The sequence below is a fragment of the Ovis canadensis genome, chromosome 1 (assembly GCF_042477335.2).
Source record: "Ovis canadensis isolate MfBH-ARS-UI-01 breed Bighorn chromosome 1, ARS-UI_OviCan_v2, whole genome shotgun sequence".
Taxonomy (NCBI): Eukaryota; Metazoa; Chordata; class Mammalia; order Artiodactyla; family Bovidae; genus Ovis; species Ovis canadensis.
The window spans coordinates 7,772,030-7,798,537 of NC_091245.1; the positions used below are offsets into that span (position 1 = coordinate 7,772,030).

General features: G+C 45.0%; 1 protein-coding gene across 1 annotated transcript in view; it reads right to left on the reverse strand.

The window, feature by feature from the left end:
- Positions 1–26,508, reverse strand: part of TRPM8 (transient receptor potential cation channel subfamily M member 8) — a 91,890-nt gene that overhangs the window by 62,361 nt on the left and 3,021 nt on the right. The window contains exons 2-8 of the mRNA XM_069585106.1: positions 23,386–23,459; positions 19,798–19,954; positions 17,562–17,739; positions 13,627–13,799; positions 12,646–12,820; positions 11,031–11,098; positions 9,174–9,371 (exon numbers count right to left, since the gene is read on the reverse strand). Coding sequence (XP_069441207.1) covers positions 9,174–9,371; positions 11,031–11,098; positions 12,646–12,820; positions 13,627–13,799; positions 17,562–17,739; positions 19,798–19,954; positions 23,386–23,459 — 1,023 coding nt within the window. The remainder of the gene's footprint in view (positions 1–9,173; positions 9,372–11,030; positions 11,099–12,645; positions 12,821–13,626; positions 13,800–17,561; positions 17,740–19,797; positions 19,955–23,385; positions 23,460–26,508) is intronic.

Consider the following 26,508-nt stretch of genomic DNA (forward strand, 5'->3'; position numbering starts at 1 on the left):
CTCCCAGATAAAATGACTAGGGGTGAGTGTGAGTGTGTGTATGTGACACATGGTAGGTACCCAATCATTGAACGAGTAAATAAATCAGGAAAAGACAACAGAAAAACCAGACATTGTCCTAGTGTGGTCCTAAGGGCTTAGACAATAGAAAGAAAAATTCAATGCAAATAAAAGCCAAGACAACGTGGTGATTAAATAAAGAGACGAGGGATTCTCTATATTTTCCTTTGTGATTTTATGTAATGTTTAATTTTAAGATATTTTGTAAGATTCACGAGCTGGGGAAGGGACTTCCCTGGCAGTCCAGTAGTGGGATGCAGGTTCGATCCCTGGTCAGGGGGGTAAGATCCCACATACCTTGCAGCCAAAAACAAAAGGAAACCTAAAAAACATAAAGCAGAAGCTATATTATAACAAATTCAATAAAAGACTTAAAAAAAAAAAAAAAAGAGCCTGGGGAGAGGCAGAGCCCCTCCTGATTCTACGGTTTCAGGCCAGCTTGGAGGGAGCTTGAAAGTGAAGAGCTCCCTCTAGAGGAGGAAGCGAGCCTGGCTGTGGTCCCACAGAGTTCAAGATGGTGGCGGGTTTTCCCGGCAACATTTGGCCCTGAAGATCTGGAACTACAGAGTCTTGGCTGGGCAGAGAGGGAAGCCTCAGGTCAGGCTGGCTATACATGCATTCTTGCATATATTCAGAAAAGATGAAAACCCTGATTTGAAAAGATACACGCACTCCAATGTTGAGAGTGGCACTACTTAGAATAGTCAGGTCATAAGCAACCATCAGCAGACAAAAGGACAAAGAAGATGCGGTGAACACGCACACACACACACACACACACACACACTGGAATATTAATCATAAAAAAAGAATGAAATAATGCCATTTGCAGCAGCATGGATGGACCTAAGTGAAATAAGACAGAGGAAGACAAAGTACATATCACTTACATGTGGGATCTAAAAAGAATACAAATAAGCTTATTTAGAAAACAGAGACAGACTCACAGACGTAGAAAACAAACTCATGATTACCAAAGGGGGAAGGGGAGGGGACGGATAAATTAATAGTATGGGATTAACTGATACATGCTGCTAAATATAAAACAAGGATTGTCCAAAGGATAAGGGTTTACTGTATAGCACAGGGAACTATATGCAATGTCTTTTTTTTTTAACATATTTTTATTTATTTGGCTGTTCTTGGTCTTAGTGGTGGCATGTGGCATGTGGGATTTAGTTCCCTGACCAGGGATTGAACTCAGGCCCCCTGCATTGGGAGTACAGAGTCTTAGCCACTGGACCACCATTAATGTCTTATAATGGAAAAGAATCTGAAAATAATATATACATATTCTTTACGTAAAAATATGTGTGTATATGTATTCTTATTCTTATATATAGACACACTTATATATACGTACAGAAAAATATCTGTCTCTGTTCATCAACTACGCTAAAGCTTTTGACCATGTAAATCATGACAACTATGGAAAGCTGAGAGACGGGAATACAGACCATCTTACCTGTCTCCTGAGAAACCCATATGTGGGTCAAGAAGCAACCGTTAGAGCCCCGTATGGAACAACTGACTGGTTCAAGATCGAGAAAGGAGTAGGGCAGGGCTGTCTGCTGTCCCCCCGTTTGTTTAACCTATATGCTGAGCACATCACGAGAAATGCCGGGCTGGGTGAGTTACAAGCCGGAATCAAGACAGGCGGGAAAACATCAACAACTTCAGATATAGCACTCCAACCACAGCAATCAAAGAGGAACTAAAGAGCCTCCTGCTGAGGGTGAAGGAGGAGAGTGAAAGAGCCGGCTTAAGACTAAATATTAAAAAATCTAAGATCGTGGCATCCGGCCCCATCACCGCATGGCAAATAGAAGGGGAGAAGGTGGAAGTAGTGACAGATTTCCTCTTCCTGGGCTCCAAAGTCACTGAGGGCAGTGACTGCAACCGTGAAATCAGAAGACGACGGCTTCTTGGCAGGAAAGCGATGACAAACCTAGACAAGCAGAGACGCTGCTCTGCCGACAAAGGTCCACAGAGTCAAGGCTATGGTCTTCCCAGTGGTCATGCACGGTTGTGAGAGCTGGACCACAAAGAAGGCAGAACACCAGAGAATTGATACCTTCAAATCATGTTGCTGGAGCAGACCCTTAAGAGTCCCTTGGACAGCAAGGGGATCAAACCAGTCGATCTTAAGGGAGATCAACCCTGAATATTCCCTGGAAGGACTGATGCTGGAGCTGAAGCTCCAGTATTTTGGTCATCTGATGCAAACAGGCCACTCACTGGAAAAGTACCCGATGCTAGGAAAGATGGAGGGCAGAAAGAAAAAGGGGGGTCAGAAGATGAGATGACTCGACAGCATCACTGATGAAATGAACATGAACTTGGGCAAACTCCAGAAGATGGTGAGGGACAGAGAGGCCTGGTGTGCCACAGTCCATGGGGTTACAAAGAGTCAGACACGACTGGGTGACTGAACAACAGCAATAAGTACATTAATTTATATATGCATATATATATTTGAATCACTTGGCTGTACGCCTGATAGAACACAGTATTATAACTTGAGTTCAATTTTTTAAAAAGGAAAAAATTCAAGGAGAGCCCTTGAATTTTGACTTTAGGAGGTGACCTTAAGGTTGCAGTTTCCTGGGAAAGGTGGTGTCCAAGGGCTTCATTCAAAAGGCGTCTGAGGGTGACGAAATAGATGAAAACTGCAGGAAAGCACAGACCACAGTGAGTTTGACAGAAAGGGAGAGGGGCTGACGGCAGGAAGGGAAGGGTCCTCTCACCACGCTGGCAGCCTTTGTTCATGCAAAGGAAAGGGGTCTGGCCAGAAATGACAAGTGAGGAGGGGTCCAGGTCCCAAGATTTGGGGGCCAGCTGGGGGTGGGCAGCACAGAAAGGCCAAGACAAGTTTTCCTTTGGAATGAAAAGGAAGAAGAAGATGAGCATGGATACAGAGCAAATGGATGGAACCCAGAGACTCTGCAGGGGCGCCCACTCATACTCCATCCCCCTAGGATCCTGACCCCCAACTGCAGCCCATGTGAGCTCAACTGAAACAGTCTCAGATCACACCTCACCCTGCCTCAAACTCCTCGGCGACTTCCTGACACACCTGAACAAGACCTAAAGTTCCAGACAGTGTTCACGGAGCTCCCTGGCCTGGCCCCTCCAAAGTCCCACAGTCTCCACCCCAAAGCGTCCACCTTCACCGCCATCTTTCAGTCCCTTGCGGAGCTGGCCTTATCTCCAGTCTCAGGAGCTGTGCCCCAAACAAGCCCAACCCTCACCCTTTACCCTCACCCATCACTCAGATCTCAGCTCCCATGTCACCTCCTCTGAGAAGCCCTCCGCTGAAAGGCCCTTCCACACCAGGCCGGGCTCCCTCGGCTCAAGCCCAGTGTATCCACGCTACTAATTGTCTTCAAAACTCCCTTTTCTGCTAGTGAGAGAGTCATTTCCCAGGCAGGTTGATAAGAAGTCTAGGGGTCCCCAAGGAGAGAGGGGTCTGGAATTCTCAAGGAGGAAGAAAGGACGAACTTTTTTTTTTTTCCTTCTCTACATTCATTAGGATTATATAACAATAATGTATTCTGCCTGAGGACAGTCTCTGGATTAAACCTTCTGGCTAATACTGTTATCTTAAAATGCAAATTATGGGAGTAGCTCTGGTGAAGTCTTTACAACCTCCAGACATTCTTTGGATTCACTGGAGAGTATATAACTTCATTGCTAACACTAACAAGCGGGTACTCTTTCTGCCCCCTTCTGATGCCTATGTCAGAAGCTTTCTCTATCTCCTTTATACTTTAATAAAACTTTATTACACAAAAGCTCTGAGCGATCAAGCCTCGTCTCTGGCCCCGGATTCAATTCTTCTCCTCCGGGGGCCAAGAATCCCAGCATCGTGATTCAACAACAACCTTTTCAGTAGGAAATTAAACACTGCACTGTACTGTGATCACTCAACAGAATTTTTTTAATTTCCATTTTCTTTCTTTTTTTTTTTCAAATTGAATATTTTATTAACATGGTAGTTGTCTTTGTAACATGTGCACACACACCCGCACACTCAGAATGATCTGCCTGGGGGGAAAAAAGACTAGGAATGCCCAAGGGGAAATGAAAAATAAAAAAATTCCTGGTAGGTTTTTCATTATTGTAGGCGATTATGTCCACATCACTTACAAAGCTATTGCCAAATCTGTCCAAGGAAGCAGAGTTTGAGAGGGGAAGAAAAAAATCTTGGGAAAAATTCAACAGTGGCATAGCAGAGCTCTCAATATGAGAAAGCTGACATAATGTGGACTTTTGCTGTGAATTTTGTCTTTGCTAAATATGGGGAGAGGTTTGTCAATGGGCAGAAAATAAGAGAAGGCGGTGTGAAGTAGGCTTTTGCAGTCAATTTTCCTCACAGTATTGTGCAGGGTCATCAAGAAAATGCTTAGTCTTTCTCTGGAACCAGTTTCAGAACTTTTCCAATTGCAATGGTCTTACCCTCATCTCTTAAAGTAAGACAAGCACTCTCTGTTCTGTACTCTCTGAAATGTCTGTTGCAGGTTCAGGCATCAGTACGTGCTCAATAAATTACTACTGAATAAATGCAAGTGTTGGAAATGAATGATACCGGGTTGGCTGGCAGGCTGGGAGACGCTGAAGGGTCAAGTTCTTGAGAAGGTGGGAGTAGGCAGAGTGGGGAACTATGAGAGCCCTGGTGGGGAGGAGGGCCTGGGCCCAGTGGGCAAGCATATGGGGTCTCTGGAGGAGGCTGAGAGACTGACGCCAGGCTTAGGGGCTGCTTGTCCACATGGCCAGTGAGGCCACCCACAATTACCCCAAGAGCTTGCTCGACGAATGTCTGACTGAATATACACATTCATCCATTAATAATTCCACTCTTGAGCTTTGTCTTTTGGGAAAGCTCTGCCAACTGCCAGACCCCATATAAGTGCATAATTAAAATGCCAGGCTAATTTTTATTATTGATGTATGTCTTCTGATTGACATGATTATAATTATGGTAAATCATTAGCATATACATATGAATTAGATATGCACCCCAGAAAGGGCAATATAATCATAGAAAGTGAAATGTGTCTGACATTTAGCCTGCTTCACGTGACTTTCCCGTAGCAGTTTTCTTGAAGCAGAAAATCAAAACCCTTCATAAAGGGACTTCCCTGGTGGTCCAGCAGTTAAGACTTCACCTTCCAATGTAGTGAAAGTGAAGTCACTCAATCGTGTCTGACTCTTTGCGACCCCATGGATTGTAGCCGACCAGGCTCCTCTGTCCATGGGATTATCCAGGCAATAGTCCTGGAGTGGATAGCCATTTCCTTCTCCAGGGGATCTTCCCAACCCAGGGATCGAACCCAGGTCTCCCACATTGTAGACAGACGCTTTACTGTCTGAACCACCAGGGAAGTCTCCAATGTAAGGGGAGCCAATTCAATCCCTGGTTGGGTAGCTAAGATCCCACATGCCTCACAGCCAAAAAAAAAAAAAAACAGAAAACAGAAACAGTATTATAACACATTCAATAAAGACTTTTTAAAAAATGGCCCACATAAAAAAATTTTTTTTTTTTTAATGTCCTTTATAAAGGGTATGGGGATCCACACGGGGGCATGGCCCTTTGGACATGACCTTGTCTGGACTCTACAAGCAATGTACATATAGAATAAGAGGAAAGTCACTGGAATGGACCCAGGGCCATCTTTGACGGGTGAGTTAAGAGTTGTCTATTCCTTTTCTGAGAGCATCCTTGAACTGACCGCTGGATTCCTTCCATCCATCCCAGGAAACTACCTTGACGACACTGCTCAACACACAAAGCCTTAGGTTTCTATCTGTGCTTTGGGGTTGCTCCCTTGATATGTTAAGAATGACTCCAGCAGTTTAGGTCTGAATATATGGGGAACCGGAAATAACCACTGCGGGTTATACATATTTCTCTCACCTACATATTTTCACCCGGAGGACACTCTATTCAAATCGGGCCCCTGGGTATTCAGCGTGTTTGTGTGTATGCATGTTCAGCCACGTCCAACTCTTTGCGACCCCATGGACTGTAGCCCGCCAGGCTCCTCTGTCCAAGGGATTCTCCGGGCAAGAATACTGGAGTGGGCTGCCGTTTCCTTCTCCACAGTATCTTCCCAACGCAGGGATCGAATCCATGTGTCCTGTCTCCTCCACTGGCAGGCGGATTCTTCACCGCTACCTCGATTGGCTCAGGGCTGGGGACTGACACAGCCAATGGACCACTTTGGCCATGCCCAGCCAGCCCCTTCCCACTCCTTCGTTGGGATCTGCTCCTTACAGGGGGCTAGTGCTCTGGTGTCAGCTGTCACCACGTGTCGCCTGACAGCAGCCGGCAATCCTCCAGGGCTGCCTCTGTCTGGGTGGGTTCCTCTGTCTCATTCTGGGGCTCAGCATGAGGAGGTCCGTGATGGCTGCACCCCTAAGCCACATCTTTCAACTTGGCCTTCATCATCAATGATGCTGGTATCACTCTATTCACCTCAACTGGACTTGAACAAGATACAAGCAAATCCCAGCAAGAGCTTTCACAGAAAACCACTAGCTTTGCCCTTTTTAGCAAAATCCGCAAAACGTGGCACCTCAAGTAGGAACATCACATAAGTGTCTGTTGGACAGGGCATCATTCAGCACCAACAGAGACTCGGGCGTAGGAAGAAGATGCAGCTGCGTCTTCTGAGTCTTAGTAGTGAAGCTTAATCCAGAAAGAACTTGTGTCCTGATCACTTTGATCCTGCCGTACCTTCCCTGGATCATCACCTAACTTCCCAGTCATGTAAAATTAAGTAAAGCCAAGAGGGTCTCATTGTTCTTTAATACAGAGTACCCGGTAGCCTAGATGATGGGCTTGATTTTTCTCATTATTTACAAGAATTTGATTTGTTCATGCTTGCTTTAAATAATGACAAAGACCAATACACACTGTTCCATACAAAATAAACAAAGATTTACTGTTTAGGACAGGGAACTACATTCAGTATCTTGTAATAATCTATAATGAAAAATAATCTGCAAAAGAATGTTACATATATATATATATATATATGCCTGCCAGTGCAAGAGACATTAGAGACACAAGTTTGATCCCTGGGTCAGGTAGATCCCCTGGGGGAGGGCATGGAAACCCACTCCAGTATTCTTGCCTGGAGAATCCCATGGATAGAAGAGCCTGGCGGGCTATGCTCCATAGGGTTGCCAAGAGGACATGACTAAAGCGACTTAGCATGCATGCACACACATATACTTGTGTGTGTGTATGTGTGTGTGTGTGCGTGTGTATATATATATATATATATATATGGGCTTCCCCTGTGTCTCAGTGGTAAAGAATCTGCCTGCCAATGTAGGAGATGAGGGTTTGATCCGTGGGTTGAAAAGATCCCCTGGAAAAGAGAATGGCAACCCACTCCAGTATTCTTGCTTGGAAAATCCCATGGACAGAGGAGCCTGGTGGGCTACAGTCCATGAGGTCACAAAAGAGTCAGACATGACTGAGCAAATGGGCACAGCATATATATATATGTGTGTGTGTGTGTGTGTATATGTGTGTGTGTATGTATATATATATATGAATCACTTTGCTGTATACCTGAAATGAACACAACATTGTAAATCAACTGTGCTTCGATAAAAGAAAAAACATGATGACAAACGCTACCATGAGCAGGATTGTCTTCACTACTCCAAGATTTCAGTTTGCCAAATTTGACACTTTGAGGTTCTTCCACAATGAAATGCTGCTGACATACCAAGTTAATTAAAGAACTTATAAAAATTATTTATACTAAATTCAACCTTTCACTCTAATGATGAAATGGGTTCCATGATTAAAATAACTCTTGCTGTCTACATCCTGTTATTTCCTTTATGGAAAACTTCCCAAGTGGCAGCACACACTCCTAACAATACCCAAACATCGAAGGCCATTTTCAAATGAGCTGATGGGAACGTCCCCACTCCTATCAATGTAAACTCTTATCACAAACTGAACAGTCAACAAGATGAAAGTCATTTCAAGTCAACACCAATCATGATTCAGAGAGAAAAGTGAGAAAGCACAGGACTATGTAAAATACTTTACAGGCTTAGCAATAAGAAGCCGGAGATATTTCAATCAGCATACATTTCTCACATGATCCAATGGGAAAGATGAGAGATTGTGAATGAATCACAGGCCAGTTAACTTAGAAAGGCAATCTTTCTGTAGTAACAGCTTCTCCACTAGATACAGATTCAATTTAGAATCTGCATTTCTAAAACATCATCACAGGGATTTCACCCCCCACCCCCCACCCCCTCACCCCCAACTGCTGATAGGAGACACAGAAGCTCAACGCTTATTGGCAGGGTATGAAAGAAGAAGTATCAGCTTTGAAAACAGCCGGACTGGAATTTAAGCCCCATCTGCTAACCTAGATAGCATACTGAAAAGCAGAGACATTATTTTGCCAACAAAGGTTCGTCTAGTCAAGGCTATGGTTTTTCCAGTGGTCACGTATAGATGTGAGAGTTGGACTGTGAAGAAGGCTGAGCGCTGAAGAATTGATGCTTTTGAACTGTGGTGTTGGAGAAGACTCTTGAGAGTCCTTTGGACTGCAAGGAGATCCAACCAGTCCATTCTAAAGGAGATCAGTTCTGGGTGTTCTTTGGAAGGACTGATGCTAAAGCTGAAACTCCAGTACTTTGGATACCTCATGCGAAGAGTTGACTCACTGGAAAAGACTGATGCTGGGAGGGATTGGGGGCAGGAGGAGAAGGGGACGGCAGAGGATGAGATGGGTGGATGGCATCACCGACTCCATGGACGTGAGTCTGAGTGAACTGCAGGAGCTGGTGATGGGCAGGGAGGCCTGGCGTGCTGCAGTTCATGGGGTCGCAGAGTCGCACACGACTGAGCGACTGAATGAACTGAACTGCTACACCTTATGAGGTATGGAGACTAGGCAAGTCATTTAATGTATGTGAGCTTCAGTTTCCAAGAAAAAAACCTGTTTGGGCTGGAGTGCAGTTTCCAAGTCGCTGAGAAAGTATAAACAGCCAGAGCTGCTAGTAGAGGCTGGCAGTGGAGGCGCTCGACCCCTCCCTTCCCGTGAACTTGCCCCCCTGCAACTCACCCATCTGATCCAACTCTCGGTCTCCTCCTCAGGCAGCCGGGACACGGTGCGCGGCAGGAAGCGCACCAGCTTCTCCTTGACGATGGATGACGTCAGGACGTCCTCCACCTCCACCAGGCTCGCGATCACATCGGCGATCTGCCCCGAGCCTTCCACCACCACGCAGGGGATTTTACTTTTGACAGAGGTATTGATGGCCTGCAAGAAGGGAAGTAAGAGTGGACCAGAGGATCAACAGAACCCGGCCAGGGACCGAGGCTCTAATCAAGCTGCTGAACAAATCACGTGGACACATCTCTGCACTGTATCCTTCTGCGGGGGCAGGGGAGGTTCATTTTCAATCAGAAGCAAACCAAATACTTGCACCCGCTTTGAGAATCAGAAATGTAAGCCAGTTGTCTTACATCCTGTGGTAGTATCAAATTCCATAGTAAGGACATGTGCAGCTGGCAAGTTTTCCATAAATACGTGCTTCAAAATGTCCCTCTATATAAAACTGATCACTCCAAATATTGACGTCATAGATTTAAATGACAACTCTTAAGATGGTCCTCAATATTGTCATCGATGGCTTATCTGACAGAGGTGAATAATATACATAGTTTTAAGGCATGAAAATACCTCCCCAGAAGCTGGCACACTTTTTTGACACACATATTTCCCTCCTCAAATAATTGTCTTTTCTCCTTTTATGAAAAGAAAAGAAAAATATATTTGTTTTCTGGATAAACATGTACCACAGTTTTATTTCCTTGATTAAAAACCACAGAGACCAGCATAGGGGAATCAGGTCTTCAGAATTTTAACCACTTGACAACAAGACAAGGTGATGTACATGTGAGCACAGCCCCTTCCTTTAGCCAGGAGTGCTGCCTCCCTTACAGAAGACATTGCCCATAGAGTGTGGAGCCTTCATCAGATCAGGCTGGGATCCATCTTCACCTCCCTACCTGTGCCAAAGGTGGGTGTCAGGGCCGTGCTGGGGTGGGAGTGAGGGTGATAGGAGAGTGAGCTGAAGGATGAAGAGCTCAGTGGGCACTTTCTCCTCCCTCTCTCCTCTCTCCTGTAGCATCTGTGGGTTGTGAATTGCCTAAACAGACTTTGAGGGAAATGCTGCAGAAATGCGATACTCTAGACTGGCAGCACCTCGCTGGAAACCTTAATTCCAAATCTAAAATCTGAGTGATAATAGAGGCAACCATCTTCAATTACTTTTTCTCCATCTCTCTTCCTCTTTAATGTGACTGCCTCTTCAAGCATTTCCATACTGACTATTTCACACTGAAATCTCTAATTTTTCTCTGAAAAGTCTTTCTCTGAAAAATCTTTATTTAATAATGTTTTCAACAGTACATCTCCTAGAAGGTACATAATAAATGCCTGCTGATGAAGGAATAAATGAATGGATCATTGTTACAGAAAATAATAAACAAAGAGAAGCATTAGATTATGATTCTAACTAACTCTGCCAGGAATTTCATGTAATTCCAAGTGTGTGTGGTCACAGGGTGGCCATGGTTTTCCAACATACCTGTTGGTTACCATCCCTGAGTCTTGTGAGTTCAGGTCAAGCCCTTCTATTTGGCTGGTTGATGGCCAAAGCCAACAGTAAGTACACAGACTATTCGTGTTGCTACAAAGTCTCTTCCTAAATCTTCTCAGCTGAGGAGACAACATAAGTCTGTGAGGGCAACACTGTGTGATTGGAAAAATGCTACTTACTTGCTGTAGAAAAGAAAGCAATCAGATTAGGTTAGGTGAGCCCCCAAAGCCATGAAAGCCCCCAAAGCCATGAAAATACAAACTGGTTGAGCAAACTTGTTGGCCAATCTTTAAGAAAACCAAACCAAGACTCACCTTCAAAGTCTCTTTCCCACCTCCTTGGGCAAAACACACAATGGGGATCTTGCCACCGTAGTTGGAATCTGTAAAATATAAAACATAAAATATATTTTGGGCTCATCAGAAATACTCACCCCCCTCAAGGGAACTTCTGCCCCTTGAGCCCAGGGCGGGGCTGCTGGCTGCAGACCTAACGAACCTGACCATCAGTTGATCACAATGGATCATCTCTGGGCTCCAAACCAGCAGTAGCGTGACAGGAGTCACACTGCATGATGTTTATTTAAAATGCTAACGTCTGTGAATGCTTGACTTTTGCTAATAAATATTGTGGACTGCAAGGAGATCCAACCAGTCCATCCTAAAGGAAATCAGTCCTGAATATTCATTGGAAGGCTGATGCTGAAGCTGTAGCTCCAGTACTTTGGCCACTTGATGCGAAGAGCCGACTCAACAGAAAAGACCCTGATGCTGGGAAAAATTGAAGGCGGGAGGAAAAGGGGATGACAGAGGATGAGATGGCTGGATGGCATTACCGACTCAATAGACATGAATCTGAGTAAACTCTGGGAATTGGTGATAGACAGGGAGGCCTGGCGTGCTACGGTTGCAAAGAGTCAGACACAACTGAGTAACTGAACTGAACTGACCTGAATATATATAGTCAGGTTCAAATTTATCCTGACAATAATTACACTTTCACTCATTTGCATAATCTATGCTTTCTCATGTGCATGAAAAATCTGTATAACTATGTGTTTTCTCCAGAGAGATGACTGCATATATAAATGTCTTTCTCCACAGACTTCCTATTGAGAAAAGAAAAGATTGAGATTATATCCAGCAAGTCTCTGTGATGGAGACTGTCACTAGATCATGTGGTAATCTGGTTCCACAACAGGACACATCTCAACACCAACATCTCAGCAGTAGGAAGACATTATTTATCACTTTCCATAGCAAATAAAGGCTTTCGCCCAATGGTTGCATTCTCCCCCTGAAACCAATGTTTTAGGCAATTTTGGTTGGCTCAGTGGTAAAGAGTAGGAGACACAAGTTCAATCCCTGGGTCAGGAAAATCAGTTAGAGATGGAAATGGTGACTCACTCCAGTATTCTTGCCTGGAAAATTCCATGGGCAAGAGGAGACTGGCATTCTACAGTCTATGGGGTCACGAAAGAGTTGGATGGGACTTATCAACTAAACAACAATGGTATAGAGAAGCAGCCAATATTCAAAGAAGTAAATCATCTAACTGTTCAGCTAGTGGGTTGGTTTTTTATCACTTCTACTCTAGCAGATCCCATTGCTTCATCAGTGCAGTTTGCTACTGTGAATTTTACCAGGTCTTCAATGCTGTCAAGCGGAATGGAGAGCAGGTCTCTTTATTGCCAAGCCAGAGTGGGACAAGGCAGCATTCATCAATGTTCTAACACATTGGAGGGTACCTATCATAGGAGCAGAAGCATTTCTAGCATATTAAAGAAGAGATACAACGGCTCTTCTTTGGCAGTAGAGCATCTGATAGGATGGGTTTACCACGCTTCACTCAATAACTGGGAGCGATTGTTGATGCTGCTGCTGCTTTTGTTCATCTGTTTTTCTAACGTCCCATCTCGTAAACACTGACCTTGAATCGTGCGCTCGGAGATGTACTTCTCCAGCTGATTCCGGAGCTTTGCCTCCACTGTGGGGTGCCCATGGCAGCCATTGTCCACAAGCAGCAGGTGGGTGTGGTTGTTGTCCAGGATGTACAGAGGATCTCTCTTGAAGTCATCCATAATGTACTGAGCTGAAAAATATCCCTGAAAAGCACACGGCAACTTGTCTTTGAGACTTACTTGTTGGCCAAAATGCCTGATGACATCTTTATGGGTTCACAAAAGGCTGACTCTCTGGGTTCAACTATATTGAGGCCTCTTTCCAGATTTCCTAAGGGCAGAAGGGTCTTAAAAATCTTATAGTTCAGGCCATCATTTTAAATATGAGGAAATGAAGGTTCAGAATAGTTGGATCACTTCCCTAATGTCACATAAATGTCCGGTGGCAGTGTAAGAATCAGATTCCCAATCCAGTTCTTGTTCCATCGCCCTGTGCTCTTTTGTATAAATTCATTGAAATGGATAGCATTCGGGAAAGTGTGTGTGTCCGTGTCCAGACATACATATTTGTGTGCATGTGGATATGGTAGAGGTGGATATTGATATACACATATTTGTCTAGAATCCATCATATGCTAAGATCTATGCCAGGGTCTAGGGATTAGAAAATGAATAAAATGGAGTCTTAGCTCTTGAGGAGCACATAGTTACAGGATTATGAAAAGAGGTAATTAAACATATATTTCGTCATAAGACTTAGTACCAGAGAATAAAAAACTTAAGAACTGACTCTAACAGGATTTGCTGGGGACAAATTTTCATGAACAAAACACATCTATCGGTAACTCCTTCACAGAACCCCTTTGATTATGTCATCCTTATTTTTAATTCCTAAGGTTCCAAAGGAACCTTGTAAGGCCAACTTCCTATGAGCTGATGGCATCCCAGACCCCCGTGCCAGGGTCACTCTCTGCTGTGACCCCGCAGACCTCCTCATATCCTGCCCGTACCTCCACATCACAATTCCTGATGAGGGTGTCCCTGTTGGAGACCATGCCCCAAGCGGCGATGCCAATGGCCACAATGTTCTCCTCCGAATTCCTGCTGATGGTGTTATCTCTCACCACCTCCCCGATGAACTTCATCAGCCCATAGTGGGTGCCTCCAGTGAGAATCCACGCACCTGCCAACAAGAGAGGAGAACAGAGGCTCGGAATAAGTTTCTCATCCTGTACTCAATCCCTAAAGAAGCCCCACCTGTGAGCACCAGGACCCAGCGTCGCCAGCCACACTTCGGACTACGTTCAACCTACGACATGGACTTAGGAGAGAGAAGAGGATGTCCGAGTGTCTAAGAGATGCTGCTTAAAAAGGTAGAGATTCTAGACCCCACCCTAGACTCACATCATCAGACTCTCTGGGAGGCAGGGCCAAGGAATCTGTCCCTTTAATCACCTCTCGGGTAAATCTTTCCATGCCTAATAAGCGCCTGCCCTTAGCTGTTGAGCAAGTTAAGCAATGTCATCATGGAAAGTGGAAAGCTCTGCTCCCCCACCTCCCACCCCCATGGATCTGGAGTGATCTTCCTAGCAGGACCTGGTGCCTACCATTTAACTTTGAGCTTCCCTAGTGGCTCAGATGGTAATCTGCCTGCAATGTGGGAGACCTGGGTTCGATCCATGGGTCAGGAAAATTCCCAAGAGAAGAGAATGGCAACCGACTCCAGTATTCTTGCCTGGAGAATCCCATGGACAGAGGAGCCTGGTGGGCTACAGTCCATGGGATCTTCTAGCATGACCCTGGTGCCTACAATTTAACTTTAAAATTGCACAAGCTTGCACACTGGTGTTTGAAGGTTTCTATTTGATGATCTTTGCAAGGCCAAGAGTTTTTCACAGCTTTGTTTTCAAAACTGTAGTAAACAAAATACCTAAAAATATGATTTCACACAATAATGGAATCTAAAGTTGAAAATGTGCCTAGGCCAGTGTGCCACCCAGGCAGGAATCTATCCCTGAATTCTGAGGAGTTGAGAGGCAGCCCCCTCCCCCAACTGTTAGAAAATCCCTTTGTTCATTGTTGTCTCCATTCTCCAATTTTGTTACTGACTTCCCGACAGGGAGCTACTTTAGTCATCTCCCACATAAAAGTCCTTCCAATATTTTACAGTAAATGTGATGTAGTCCCTAGAACATTCAGATCCCATTCCTTTGGCCAGTTCTCACAAGATGTGAATTCCAGACCACCTGGCACCCAGTCACCTTCCTGCAGACAGATTTCAGTTGTCAATACCCCCGTTTCAAATGAGGCAATGGGAAACAAAGCAGCTCTCCACATGGCTGACCCAGAGTACAAGAAGACAATGAACCCCCAGCTCCGGCCATTCACTTCATCTAAGAAGAATCCTGGCCTGGGGACTTTTGTCTGCTTTGTTCCACTCTATTTATTCCCAGTACCTAAAACAATTTCTGACACATGGCAGGCATATAAGAAGTATTTGCTGAAGGAATGCATTATGCATGTTCAGATTTAGTGGTGAGGAAGTCAGCTGCTGGGTTTCATAACAAAGTATCTACTGTGGCCCATCTGGTTGATCAGGAAATTAAGAATAAATATGGGGAGAAACCACCCTTTCTTCTTGATTTTAAGAAAAAGCATATTTAGAATAAGACATGCTACCTTAGTTCTGTCAACTAATATTCTTAATAAAAATGTTTTCAAGGGACTTCCCTGGTGGTCCAGGGGTTAAGTCTCCAAGTCCCCACTGCAGGGGGCAAGGGTTCAATCCCTGATCAGGCGGGGAACTAAGATCTGCATGCTATGCAGCATGGCCAATAAATAAATAAATGTAAAAATTGATGCCCCAAAAATCCATGATGAACAAAAAAAATTAAGTTTTTAAAATCTTAGCATTAGATAAACTAATAAAATAAATATTAGACTTTGATAAACAGAATCAAACCTCAAGGAAATATTAGTCAAGGTCAAATGAAAGGAATTCTGTAAAAAAAAAAAAAAAGTTGCCTATAGTCTTCAAAAATGTCCTGAAAGGCCAAAAAGATTAAAGAACATTTCCAGAGGAGAGAAAGCTTTTCAGTTTTCTATGATATGAAAAGCTAAGTGGATTTGAATCCAGGTGGAGAAAAAAAAACAAAAAACTTTTTTTGCTCTGAAGAACATTGTTAGGATAATTAGCAAAATTAAAACAAGAATATTTTGTTAGACAACTGTATTGGTCAATGTGAACTTCCTCAGGTTTGAAAGTTATACCAGTTACATGAGAAAACAGGCTTGTTCTTCAGAGACATGTGCTAATGTGTGTGCTTAAGGACTAAAGCTCATGATACTTAAAATTTACTCTCAAAGGATTTTTTTTTTTGGCTATTGCACCCCACAGTTTGGGGATCTTAATGCCCTGACTAGAGGTTGAACCCGTGCCCTCTACATTAGAAATTCAGAGTCCTAACCACTCTTACTCCTTGGAAGAAAAGTTATGACCAACCTAGATAGCATATTCAAAAGCAGAGACAATACTTTGCCGACTAAGGTCCGTCTAGTCAAGGCTATGGTTTTTCCTGTGGTCATGTATGGATGTGACAGTTGGACTGTGAAGAAGGCTGAGTGCCAAAGAATTGATGCTTTTGAACTGTGGTGTTGGAGAAGACTCTTGAGAATCCCTTGGACTGCAAGAAGATCCAACCAGTCCATTCTGAAGGAGAGCAGCCCTGGGATTTCTTTGGAAGGAATGATGCTAAAGCTGAAGCCTCAGTACTTTGGCCACCTCATGTGAAGAGTTGACTCATTGGAAAATACTTTGAGGCTGGGAGGGATTGGGGGCAGGAGGAGAAGGGGACGACCGAGGATGAGATGGGTGGATGGCATCACTGACTCGATGGATGTGAGTCTGAGTGAACTCTGGGAGTTGGTGATGGACAGGGAGGCCTGGCGTGCTGCGATTCATGGGGTCGCAAAGAGTTGGATACGACTGAGCGACTGAACTGAACTGAACTGAACCACTGTATGAGATGGTTAGACAGCATCACCAAAGAGTCTGACACAACTGAGCAACTTAACAACAACAAAACTCGATTAACAAGAACCTGGGCAAACTCCGGGAGCTAACAGAGGACAGGGAAGCCTGGCATGCTGCAGTCCATGGGATTGCAAAGAGTCGGCTACGACTTAGCAACCAAACAATAACAACAATAACCACTGGACTACCAGGGAATCCCTCAAACGATTTTTAAAATCATAATACATGAATATCTAGAGAGAGGGAGAAAACAAACATGAGAAGTTTTTAACAATTGGTAAATTTAAGTGAAGACTGTAGATATTCACTGGATTATTCTTACAACTCTTCTGCAGGTTTAAAATTTATCATAACAAAAAATCAAAAAAGAAAAAATAAGCAAAATATTTCAAATAACAAAGCCAGGGTTCTGTGTTTTGATCCCCATCAGACACTCACCTGGTGCTCACAACCTGCCAGGCACGGTCACTTTTTTCAAAGCATATTATTGGTCCCCAAATGAAACAGCAAACATTAAACTTTCTTTTTTGATTGGCCAGAATACTCTGAGTATTTTATGTAAAAACGACTAAATGAAAACGTTAGGTTAAGAGAAACATGCAATTACCCACATGCAATTTCCTGCGCTCTGATTAAGGAAATCCCTCCTCCCTCCCCATCCCCACCCCCACCCCCACCCCCACCCCACCGCACCCCCCGGAGTTCCGGATCTCTTTCCTCATTTAAGGATCTTGTTTCTAATTAAGGTTAGGATTAATCATACAGCTCTAGAGTATCTGTAGTCTTGCGCATGAATGGCAGAGGACAATTTCGTTCAGTCTCTAAAGACGCGGCGCAGCCTGGACGGACAAACCCGCGGGCGCCACGTCCCCGCCCGGGACGGTCCCCTCGGCCACCGCGGACCCCGCGCACCTTTCGACTGCGCGATGTAGATCAGGCGGCTGAAGATCTTGCGCATGCGCGGCTTCAGGGCGAAGTTTTTGGCGCCGCCAGTCACGGAAATGACCAGGTTGGGTGTTTTCAGGTGCCAGTGCTGGGTCAGCAGCTCGTACAGCGTCTCCGCGTCCGTGTCGCAGGACAGTCGGATATACTGTGGGGAAGGACAGAAGCATCAGGGTCCGCAGGTGCTCTCCTGATGGCGGGGGCGTGGCCCGGTCTACCTGTTCCTTTGGGACGGAGCGCACGGGCCGGTGACGAAGGTCCCCTTGGGGCAGTGGAAGGGGACGTGGGTGCCCCTGCAGGGACACCCAAGCCAGCTGGAGAGCTGGAGACTTCATCCTAAAGGCGGTGTTCTAAGCAGAGGGATTTACATTTCAGGGAGCCCTCCGGCAGGAGTGCTAACTACAGACTGTGAGCCAAGACAGGCGGGGAGGCAAGACAGTGGTGGCCCATCCCGAGACAGAGGCCTTGGGAAGAGACAGAGTGGACAGAGGAGAATTTAAGGAAACTGTTAATAATGGCCAACCGAAAACGGGCACCTGCCATCTGCCTCTGAAAGGGAAAATATTAGTCGTGTCGTGTCCGACTCTTTGTGACCCCATGGACTACAGCCCGCCAGGCTCCTCTGTTCTTGGAATTCTCCAGGCCAGAATATTGGAGTGGGTTGCCATTCCCTTCTGCAGAGGATCTTCCCAACCCAGGGACTGAACCCAGGTCTCCTGCGTTGCAGGCAGACTCTTTATTCTCTGAGCCACCAGGGAAGCCCTAAAGGGTGGTATGGTCACATGGGAGAGGAAGAAGAAAGGCTTCCCTGATCGGGCATCAAACCCCAGCTGCAGCGGTGAGTACAGGGTGGAGATCAAGAGTGAAACTCTCTGTGCTCTGGGGAAAACCCACAGAACAGGGCTTCAGACAGGTATTTTCAGCATATTATATGAGCCCAAATTCTTGCATCTTCTCATATCTACAAAAGCACCAACATCGTTCATGGAGACACCTGCTTCTCATGACTAGCAGCAAGCGTCTACCAAAGTGGGAGCCTGACTGCACATACCCCCTTCACTAAAATCATATGTAACACTGACCTTGCCCCCCTACCTCTTTGGAGCAGCTCCTCAGAGCTATCTGAGATGCTGTCTCCTTGGCTATAGTCCTCATTTGCCCCCAATGAAACTTAACTCACAACTCTGACATTATCCTTTTTGTTTCCATTCGACACAATCCATTAAACAGCTTCGTAAAATGCTGTGTGAGAGCCTGCAGTGTCGGTGTGCAAAGGAAAATGTCACCTTATTCAAGGCCACGTGTACTCTCGAGAATGCCATATGCCACACTAAACCACAAATGCATTTGTCGGGCATTCTGTAGCAGGGAGGGTCAACGAGGATATCGCATGAGCCTGCGCTGTGCCTGGAGAGAGGACACTGGGTGGCAAGCCAGCCATCCTGGGGTCACGGGCCAATATTTCCAGAATGAGCCAAGCTCCACGACAACCATTGTCAAAGGCCACCTTGTTTGTCAAGAGCCAGCCTGTCCCTAACCAGCCAGCTCCCATCTCTATGTTAAGTAACATGCGTACCATATAGGACCAAAGACTTAATGCCAACCCTTCCGTTAGGAATTTTCTTTGTCCTGAGGCTATAAAAATTGGCTGCAAGCCCACCAAAGCATCAGCTCTCCCTTGAAAGCACCTCAGGATCGGCCTGCTGTTCCCGTAGCATCTCCCGCTCTATTCTCCCTTTGGCGGTCATCTCTCCCTGGTCTGGCAGAAGGTCAGCCTACTGTCCTTGCAGCACCTCTCACTACCTCAGTCCTTTGTTCTCAGTGAATCCTCTCTTCTAAAATACTCTGTGTCTGGAAATGCTTTTCCAGCCCATGCCCACAGTCATAACATTTGGTGGCCCATATGGGAACTGAACCCGCCACCTTGGCGTTACCGACACCTTACAGATGGAACTCATTCTGTTCTTCCCTCGCTACTCACTACTGCCTTAACAATCACCTGAGAAGTGTTGCCAAGGCACGTAATCTAATCACAACGCTTGATTTTTCACAAGATTTATCTTTTCTGCAATCATGTTTGAGTTGACAACCCATCTCTTCTGCTTTCATACATACTATCAGGCAATTTGAAGTAACTCGAGATACTTCAGTAGCCTACCATGTTAGCATATGGATTAGCTAGTTCAAGTAGAAAACCATTGCTTACCTTCCCTTTCTTCCCCTGAGTCTCAAACTGAATATCTCCAAAAGCATCGGTGGGAAGTTCCTTTGTGTGTTTCTTGTAATTCCATTTCTCGTTTTGGTTGATCTGGGTGCCTTCTATGTGTTGGTTCTGGGCGTAGCCACACTTGCACACATGCTCCCTGAGCAGGAGGATATTGACAGGAAGGAACAGATTTCATTGAACCTACCTAAATGTTTCATCACATCTCTTAGACCACACACGATTAGCTTAAATCAACACAAAAAGAGATTTTAGTATCACATCTAATGTCCAGACTGTTCTCATCATCTCAGTTGTTTAAAAACTATCTTGATTTTTATCCCTGTGCCATGGAAGATTCAGGCAATACACTGCACTTGCATCTCCACTGAGAAAGAAGAAAGCAGGAATGCAGAGAGGCATGGGAATAAAAGACAGAGAAGACTCCTTGAGCCTTCACACGCTCTGGCCATAGCCCTAACTATTCTAGACTCCCAGCCACTTATCAGTTTCTGCAGGGCTCTTCCTTTTCTTTAGAGTAAATTTCTTCATTTAGGTTAAAATAACTCGGGTTCCTTGTAACTGAAAGTCTTAACTACTAACACTGTGTATGTGTGTGTGTGTAGGTATGTTCAGTCGCTCACTAACATCCGACTCTTGCAACCCTGTGGACTGGAGCCTGCCAGGGTCCTCGGTCCATGGGATTTCCCAGGCAACAATACTGGAGTGGGTTGCCATTGCCTGCTCCCCAAGAGCTTCCCGACCCAGGGATCAAACCCATGTCTCCTGCATTGCAGATGGATTCTTTACGACTGAGCCACCAGGGAAACCCAAATCTTAATTACTTTAGGGTATAGAAATTATCTGTATTGATGTCAAAACATTCGATATTTTCTAGAGTTATAAAAATTGAGCTAGAACCTAGAATCCAAAATCATTCCTCCACCAGTAACCTTGCCTCTTTTTTTGGAACAGGTGTCTCAGGCATCACTCGGTTTGGCCGAGAAAAATTTTAAAAAGTCAACTGGACTTGACTGCTGCTGCTTTAGTCTTTTCTCTGACTAGCCCTGGGGCACTTCCTGAGCTGAGGCTGCTCCTGGTGGTTTCAGGATCCTCCCCACTATTGTGGTCCAAGTTGGCTTCCTCCCCTCTCTCTTTAGCTGTTTCTGTCCCACTATCCTTTGGGGTCCTTCCACACCCACTCGAGTTCATTGCAGGATTGGGGAGGGAAGTCCCTGTCCCATCTGTCTTTGCTACAACTGAAGAGTGACTCTCGAACCCTTTTCCCTTTCAAGAATAGGGGTGTGTTTTGGGTGACCTCCAATGAGAAGCTTGTCTGGCTCCATCCTGATGATTGGGTTCAGTTCAGTTCAGTCACTCAGTCGTGTCCGACTCTTTGCGACCCCATGAACCACAGCACGCCAGGCCTCCCTGTCCATCACCATCTCCCGGAGTCTACCCAAACCCATATCCATGTGTCGGTGATGCCATCCAACCATGTCATCCTCTGTTGTTCCCTTCTCCTCCTGCCCTCAATCGTTTCCAGCATCAGGGTCTTTTCAAATGAGTCAGTTCTTCACATGAGGTGGCCAGAGTATTGGAGTTTCAGCTTCAGCATCAGTCCTTCCAATGACCCAAGACTGGCCAACTACATATTCCATCACCTTCTCAAGGATTAGAATGGGTCCATGGCCCATGCCAGGCCAATAAAAGCCATGAACTCCAAGATCAAGGTTCCAGGACTTTGGGTAGAATTGCTAGGAACCAGGCCCTCTTTCCCTTCACTGGTAAGCTGTAATGGTATCAGCCAGAGTTGTGGTGTCCATTTTGCATTACAAAGGAGGAGCCTTCACACCCAGAGAAGGACAGCCTCACAGATGAAAAAAAGAGGCAGGGTCTTGGTAATACTGAGCCCTGGATCTGACTGTGCTTTCCAGCACTAGGTCCCATTACAACCACCACTCATTTAAGCCAATTAGATTGGATATCTGCAAATGACAAGGTACTGATGAATACAGTCAGCCCAAGGCAGGGTCGTTCTTAGAAGGGGCAGGAGCTGGGCCCAAAAAGAACGCACACATGGTTGCTTCCATGTCCTAACTATTGTAAATAGTGCTGATCTAGAGGGGTGGTCTGGAGGCAGGGGAGGGAGGCTCAAGAAGGAGGTGATATAAGTATAATTATGGCTGATTTGCATTGCTGTATGACAGAAACCATCACATGGTAAATCAATTTTCTCCCAATTAAAAAATAATTTTAAAAAAAGAATGCATAAAGAAGAATCAGAAAGCCGGGTTCAGTCCTTTATTTCTCTCCTACCAGCAACATGAAAGTGAAAGTGTTAGTCCCTCAGTCGTGTCTGACTCTTTGCCACCCATGGCACCCCATAGCCTGCCAGGCTCCTCTGTCCATGGGATTCTCCAAGCAAGAATACTGGAGTGAATTGCCATTTCCTTCTCCAGGGGATCTTCCTGACCCAGGGATCGAACCCGCATCTCCTGCATTGCAGGCAGATTCTTAACCATCTGAGTCACAAGGGAAGCCCAGCAATGTGACCCTGGGTAAAATACTGAGCTTCTCCAGGCCTCACTTGACTTGTCAGTCAAATGATAACAGCTACCTTTCAGGGCAGTTGTAGAATTCGTGATCAAGAATGTAAAGTCCCCTTGATACAGTTGACGCTCAATAAATATTGATTGAATGAATGAATGAATCCAAATGCTGTTTTCTACCAGTCAAACAAATTAACACAAAATCTTCCAGGGAAATATGGGGGATAGATAGCTGACTCACAGAATTTATACTCTGTCAAAATGCTTCATAATAACTAAGTTTATACCAATGACAAAATAGAAATCTCTTATTTTTTCTGCTGTTCATTTTCTAATTTATACAAAGAAAGAAAGCACATTGACTGAGAACTTTCTATAGTAGGAATTTTATGAAACATCCCACTGAATCCTTACCACAACCCAGAATGTATACTTCGCTGGATTTCTAGGATAGGAAAATTCAGTTCAGAAGATAATAATTAGTTCAAGTTCATGCAGTGAACAGGCAGCCAAGCCAAGATTGGCTGATTGTAACACCCCTGATCTTGCTGTAATTGCCTCTGGTCAACAGAGAGTCAGTCTTTAAACATAAACTATGGCAGCGACTAAACAATCAATTAACAGCTAGACTACTGTATATAGAAAGGGTAAACAACAAAGTCCTACTGTATAGCCACAGTCAACAGCCAGACAGAGGAGCGGTCAGGTTACCACGTGTGCGCATGCCTGCTGTCGCCTGCCAAGGGCTATGAAATAACAAGGTTTATTGCCACGGCTACTCGGGCGGGCTCCCAGGCTCATGGGAACACCAAGAGAGTGAGAGCCTGTCTTGGAACCTTCACCCACTCCAGCCAAAGCTTAAAATATGAAATGACACCTCTCTAGGGACAAGCTGCTTGCCAAATTCTTCCTGCTCGCACACCATTTCTGAGAACTGCAAGATGCAAATAACTTGAATAATGAACTAGCCTGTTGTCATGGTTGTTAATAATTTATCTTTGAACACACTAGCAAAATCAGAGGCAAAAGAGGTGCTTACGTGGCCTTGGAATCTTTGGTAAAGAAGACACACTCCCGTTTCTTAAAATTTGCTTCGATGAAATTCACCAAGTCCTTTGGAGAGAGAACATGGGAACAACACATCACTAATTTGCTCTTAACCCCTGCTGCTCTTCATGAATGAACTGAACCTACTTCAAAGGGTTTAAGGATTCACTGCAGATCGGCGGCACCCAGTATCCCGTCACACATTTAGAGCATACAGAGCTTGTAAAAAAGAGGCATACGTTTAAATTTTTATACCTAAATGTAAATTTTTCTAACAGTTACTTGGCATTATCTTGTAACAAATGTCACACATGCAAAGTACGTTTTTTCAACTCTAAAACAACCAGGAGAAACTAAAGATCTGTTGGTAGCTTAACATAAATAATGTATTACTGCAGATTCCCATTCTTCTAATGCTTGCTTTTCCAAAGACGATAAAGTGCAAACACTCTTTCCAGACTTACATTTGTCCCTCCAAGGGCAGGTGGTCAGATATAGTTCAGTTCAGTTCAGTTCAGTTGCTCAGTCATGTCTGACTCTGTGACGCCATGAATTGCAGCACACCAGGCCTCCCTGTCCATCACCAGCTCCTGGAGTTCACTCAAACTCATGTCCATCGAGTCAGTGATGTCATCCAGCCATCTCATCTTCTGTCGTCCCCTTCTCCTCCTAGCCTCAATCCCTCCCAGCATCAGAGTCTTTTCCAATGAGTCAACTCTTCACATGAGGTGGCCAAAGTATTGGAGTTCCAACTTTAGCATCATTCCTTCCAAAGAAATCCCAGGGCTGATCTCCTTTAGAATGGACTGGTTGGATCTCCTTGCAGTCCAAGGGACTCTCAAGAGTCTTCCCAACACCACAGTTCAAAAGCATCAATTCTTCGGCGCTCAGCTTTCTTCACAGTCCAACTCTCACATCCATACATGACTACTGGAAAAACCATAGCCTTGACTAGACGAACCTTTGTTGGCAAAGTAATGTCTCTGCTTTTCAATATGCGATCTAGGTTGGTCATAACTTTCCTTCCAAGGAGTAAGCATCTTTTAATTTCATGGCTGCAGTCACCATCCACAGTAATTTTGGAGCCCCCAAAAATAAAGTCTGACACTGTTTCTGCTGTTTCCCCATCTATTTCCCATGAAGCGATGGGACCAGATGCCATGATCTTCGTTTTCTGAATGTTGAACGTTGAGCGAACTTTTTCGCTCTCCTCTTTCACTTTCATCAAGAGGTTTTTTAGCTGCTCTTCACTTTCTGCCATAAGGGTGGTGTCATCTGCATATCTGACATTATTGATATTTCTCCCGGCAATCTTGATTCCAGCCTGTGCTTCTTCCAGCCCAGTGTTTCTCATGATGTACTCCGCATAGAAGTTAAATAAGCAGGGTGACAGTATACAGCCTTGACGTACTCCTTTTCCTATTTGGAACCAGTCTGTTGTTCCATGTCCAGTTCTAACTGTTGCTTCCTGACCTGCATACAGATTTCTCAAGAGGCAGGTCAGGTGGTCTGGTATTCCCATTTCTCTCAGAATTTTCCACAGTTTATTGGGATCCACACAGTCAAAGACTTTGGCATAGTCAATAAGGCAGAAATAGATGTTTTTCTGGAATTCTCTTGCTTTTTCCATGATCCAGCGGATGTTGGCAATTTGATCTCTGGTTCCTCTGCCTTTTCTAAAACCAGCTTGAACATCAGGGAGTTCACGGTTCACGTATTGCTGAAGCCTGGCTTGGAGAATTTTGAGCATTACTTTACTAGCATGTGAGATGAGTGGAATTGTGCGGTAGTTTGAGCATTCTTTGGCATTGCCTTTCTTTGGGATTGGAATGAAAACTGACCTTTTCCAGTCCTGTGGCCACTGCTGAGTTTTCCAAAGTTTGCTGGCATATTGAGTGCAGCACTTTCACAGCATCATCTTTCAGGATTTGAAAGAGCTCAACTGGAATTCCATCACCTCCACTAGCTTTGTTCATAGGGATGCTTTCTAAGGCCCATTTGACTTCACATTCCAAGATGTTTCCTGTGGTCATGTGTGGATGTGAGAGTTGGACTGTCAAGAAAGCTGAGCGCCAAAGAATTGCTGCTTTTGAACTGTGTGTTGGAGAAGACTCTTGAGAGTCCCTTGGACTGCAAGGAGATCCAACCAGTCCATTCTGAAGATCAACCCTGGGATTTCTTTGGAAGGAATGATGCTAAAGCTGAAACTCCAGTACTTTGGCCACCTCATGTGAAGAGTTGACTCATTGGAAAAGACTCCGATACTGGGAGGGATTGGGGGCAGGAGGAGAAGGGGACGACCAAGGATGAGATGGCTGGATGGTATCACGGACTTGATGGACGTGAGTCTGAGTGAACTCCAGGAGATGGTGATCGACAGGGAGGCCTGGCATGCTGCGATTCATGGGGTCGCAAAGAGTCGGGCATGACTGAGCAACTGAACTGAACCGAACCGAACTGATAATGAAAAGGACATCTCTCTTGGGTGTTAGTTCTAAAAGGTCTTGTAGGTCTTCATAGAACTGTTCAACATCAGCTTCTTCAGCATTACTGGTTGGGGCATAGACCTGGATTACTGTGATACTGAATGGTTTGCCTTGGAAATGAACAGAGATCCAGGACCTAAGTCTGACACATGACGGAAAACTTCCCTTTAGGTGACAGAAGCAAACCTATTGGCAAAGGTTGAAAACTACTTTGAAAATATGTATACTCCTCAGAGTGGGAGAAGATATTTGCAACATGTATTGATCACCACAGGCTTGGTAAATAGAATGTATAAAGGACGATGGGACACCACGAATAAGACAGACAACGTCATAAGAGAATGGAAGGAGACGTGAACAGGCATTAAATAAAAGAGGATACACAACCCATAAATGTGTGAGAAGGTGCTCAGCCTCCTCAGGAATGAGGCAAACATGAAGGGAAACCATGATGACGTCCCACGACACTCACGCCAGGCTGGAAAATTTAAGAAAGCATTGGCACCAAAGGCCTGGGAAGGGCTAGGCAGGGGGCCTCAGACCCACTGTGGGTGGCAAGCAAATTGGCACAACTCTGGGAAACTGGCCACCACTGTCCCCTAGAAATAGTCCCTGTGTCCTGGGAATGC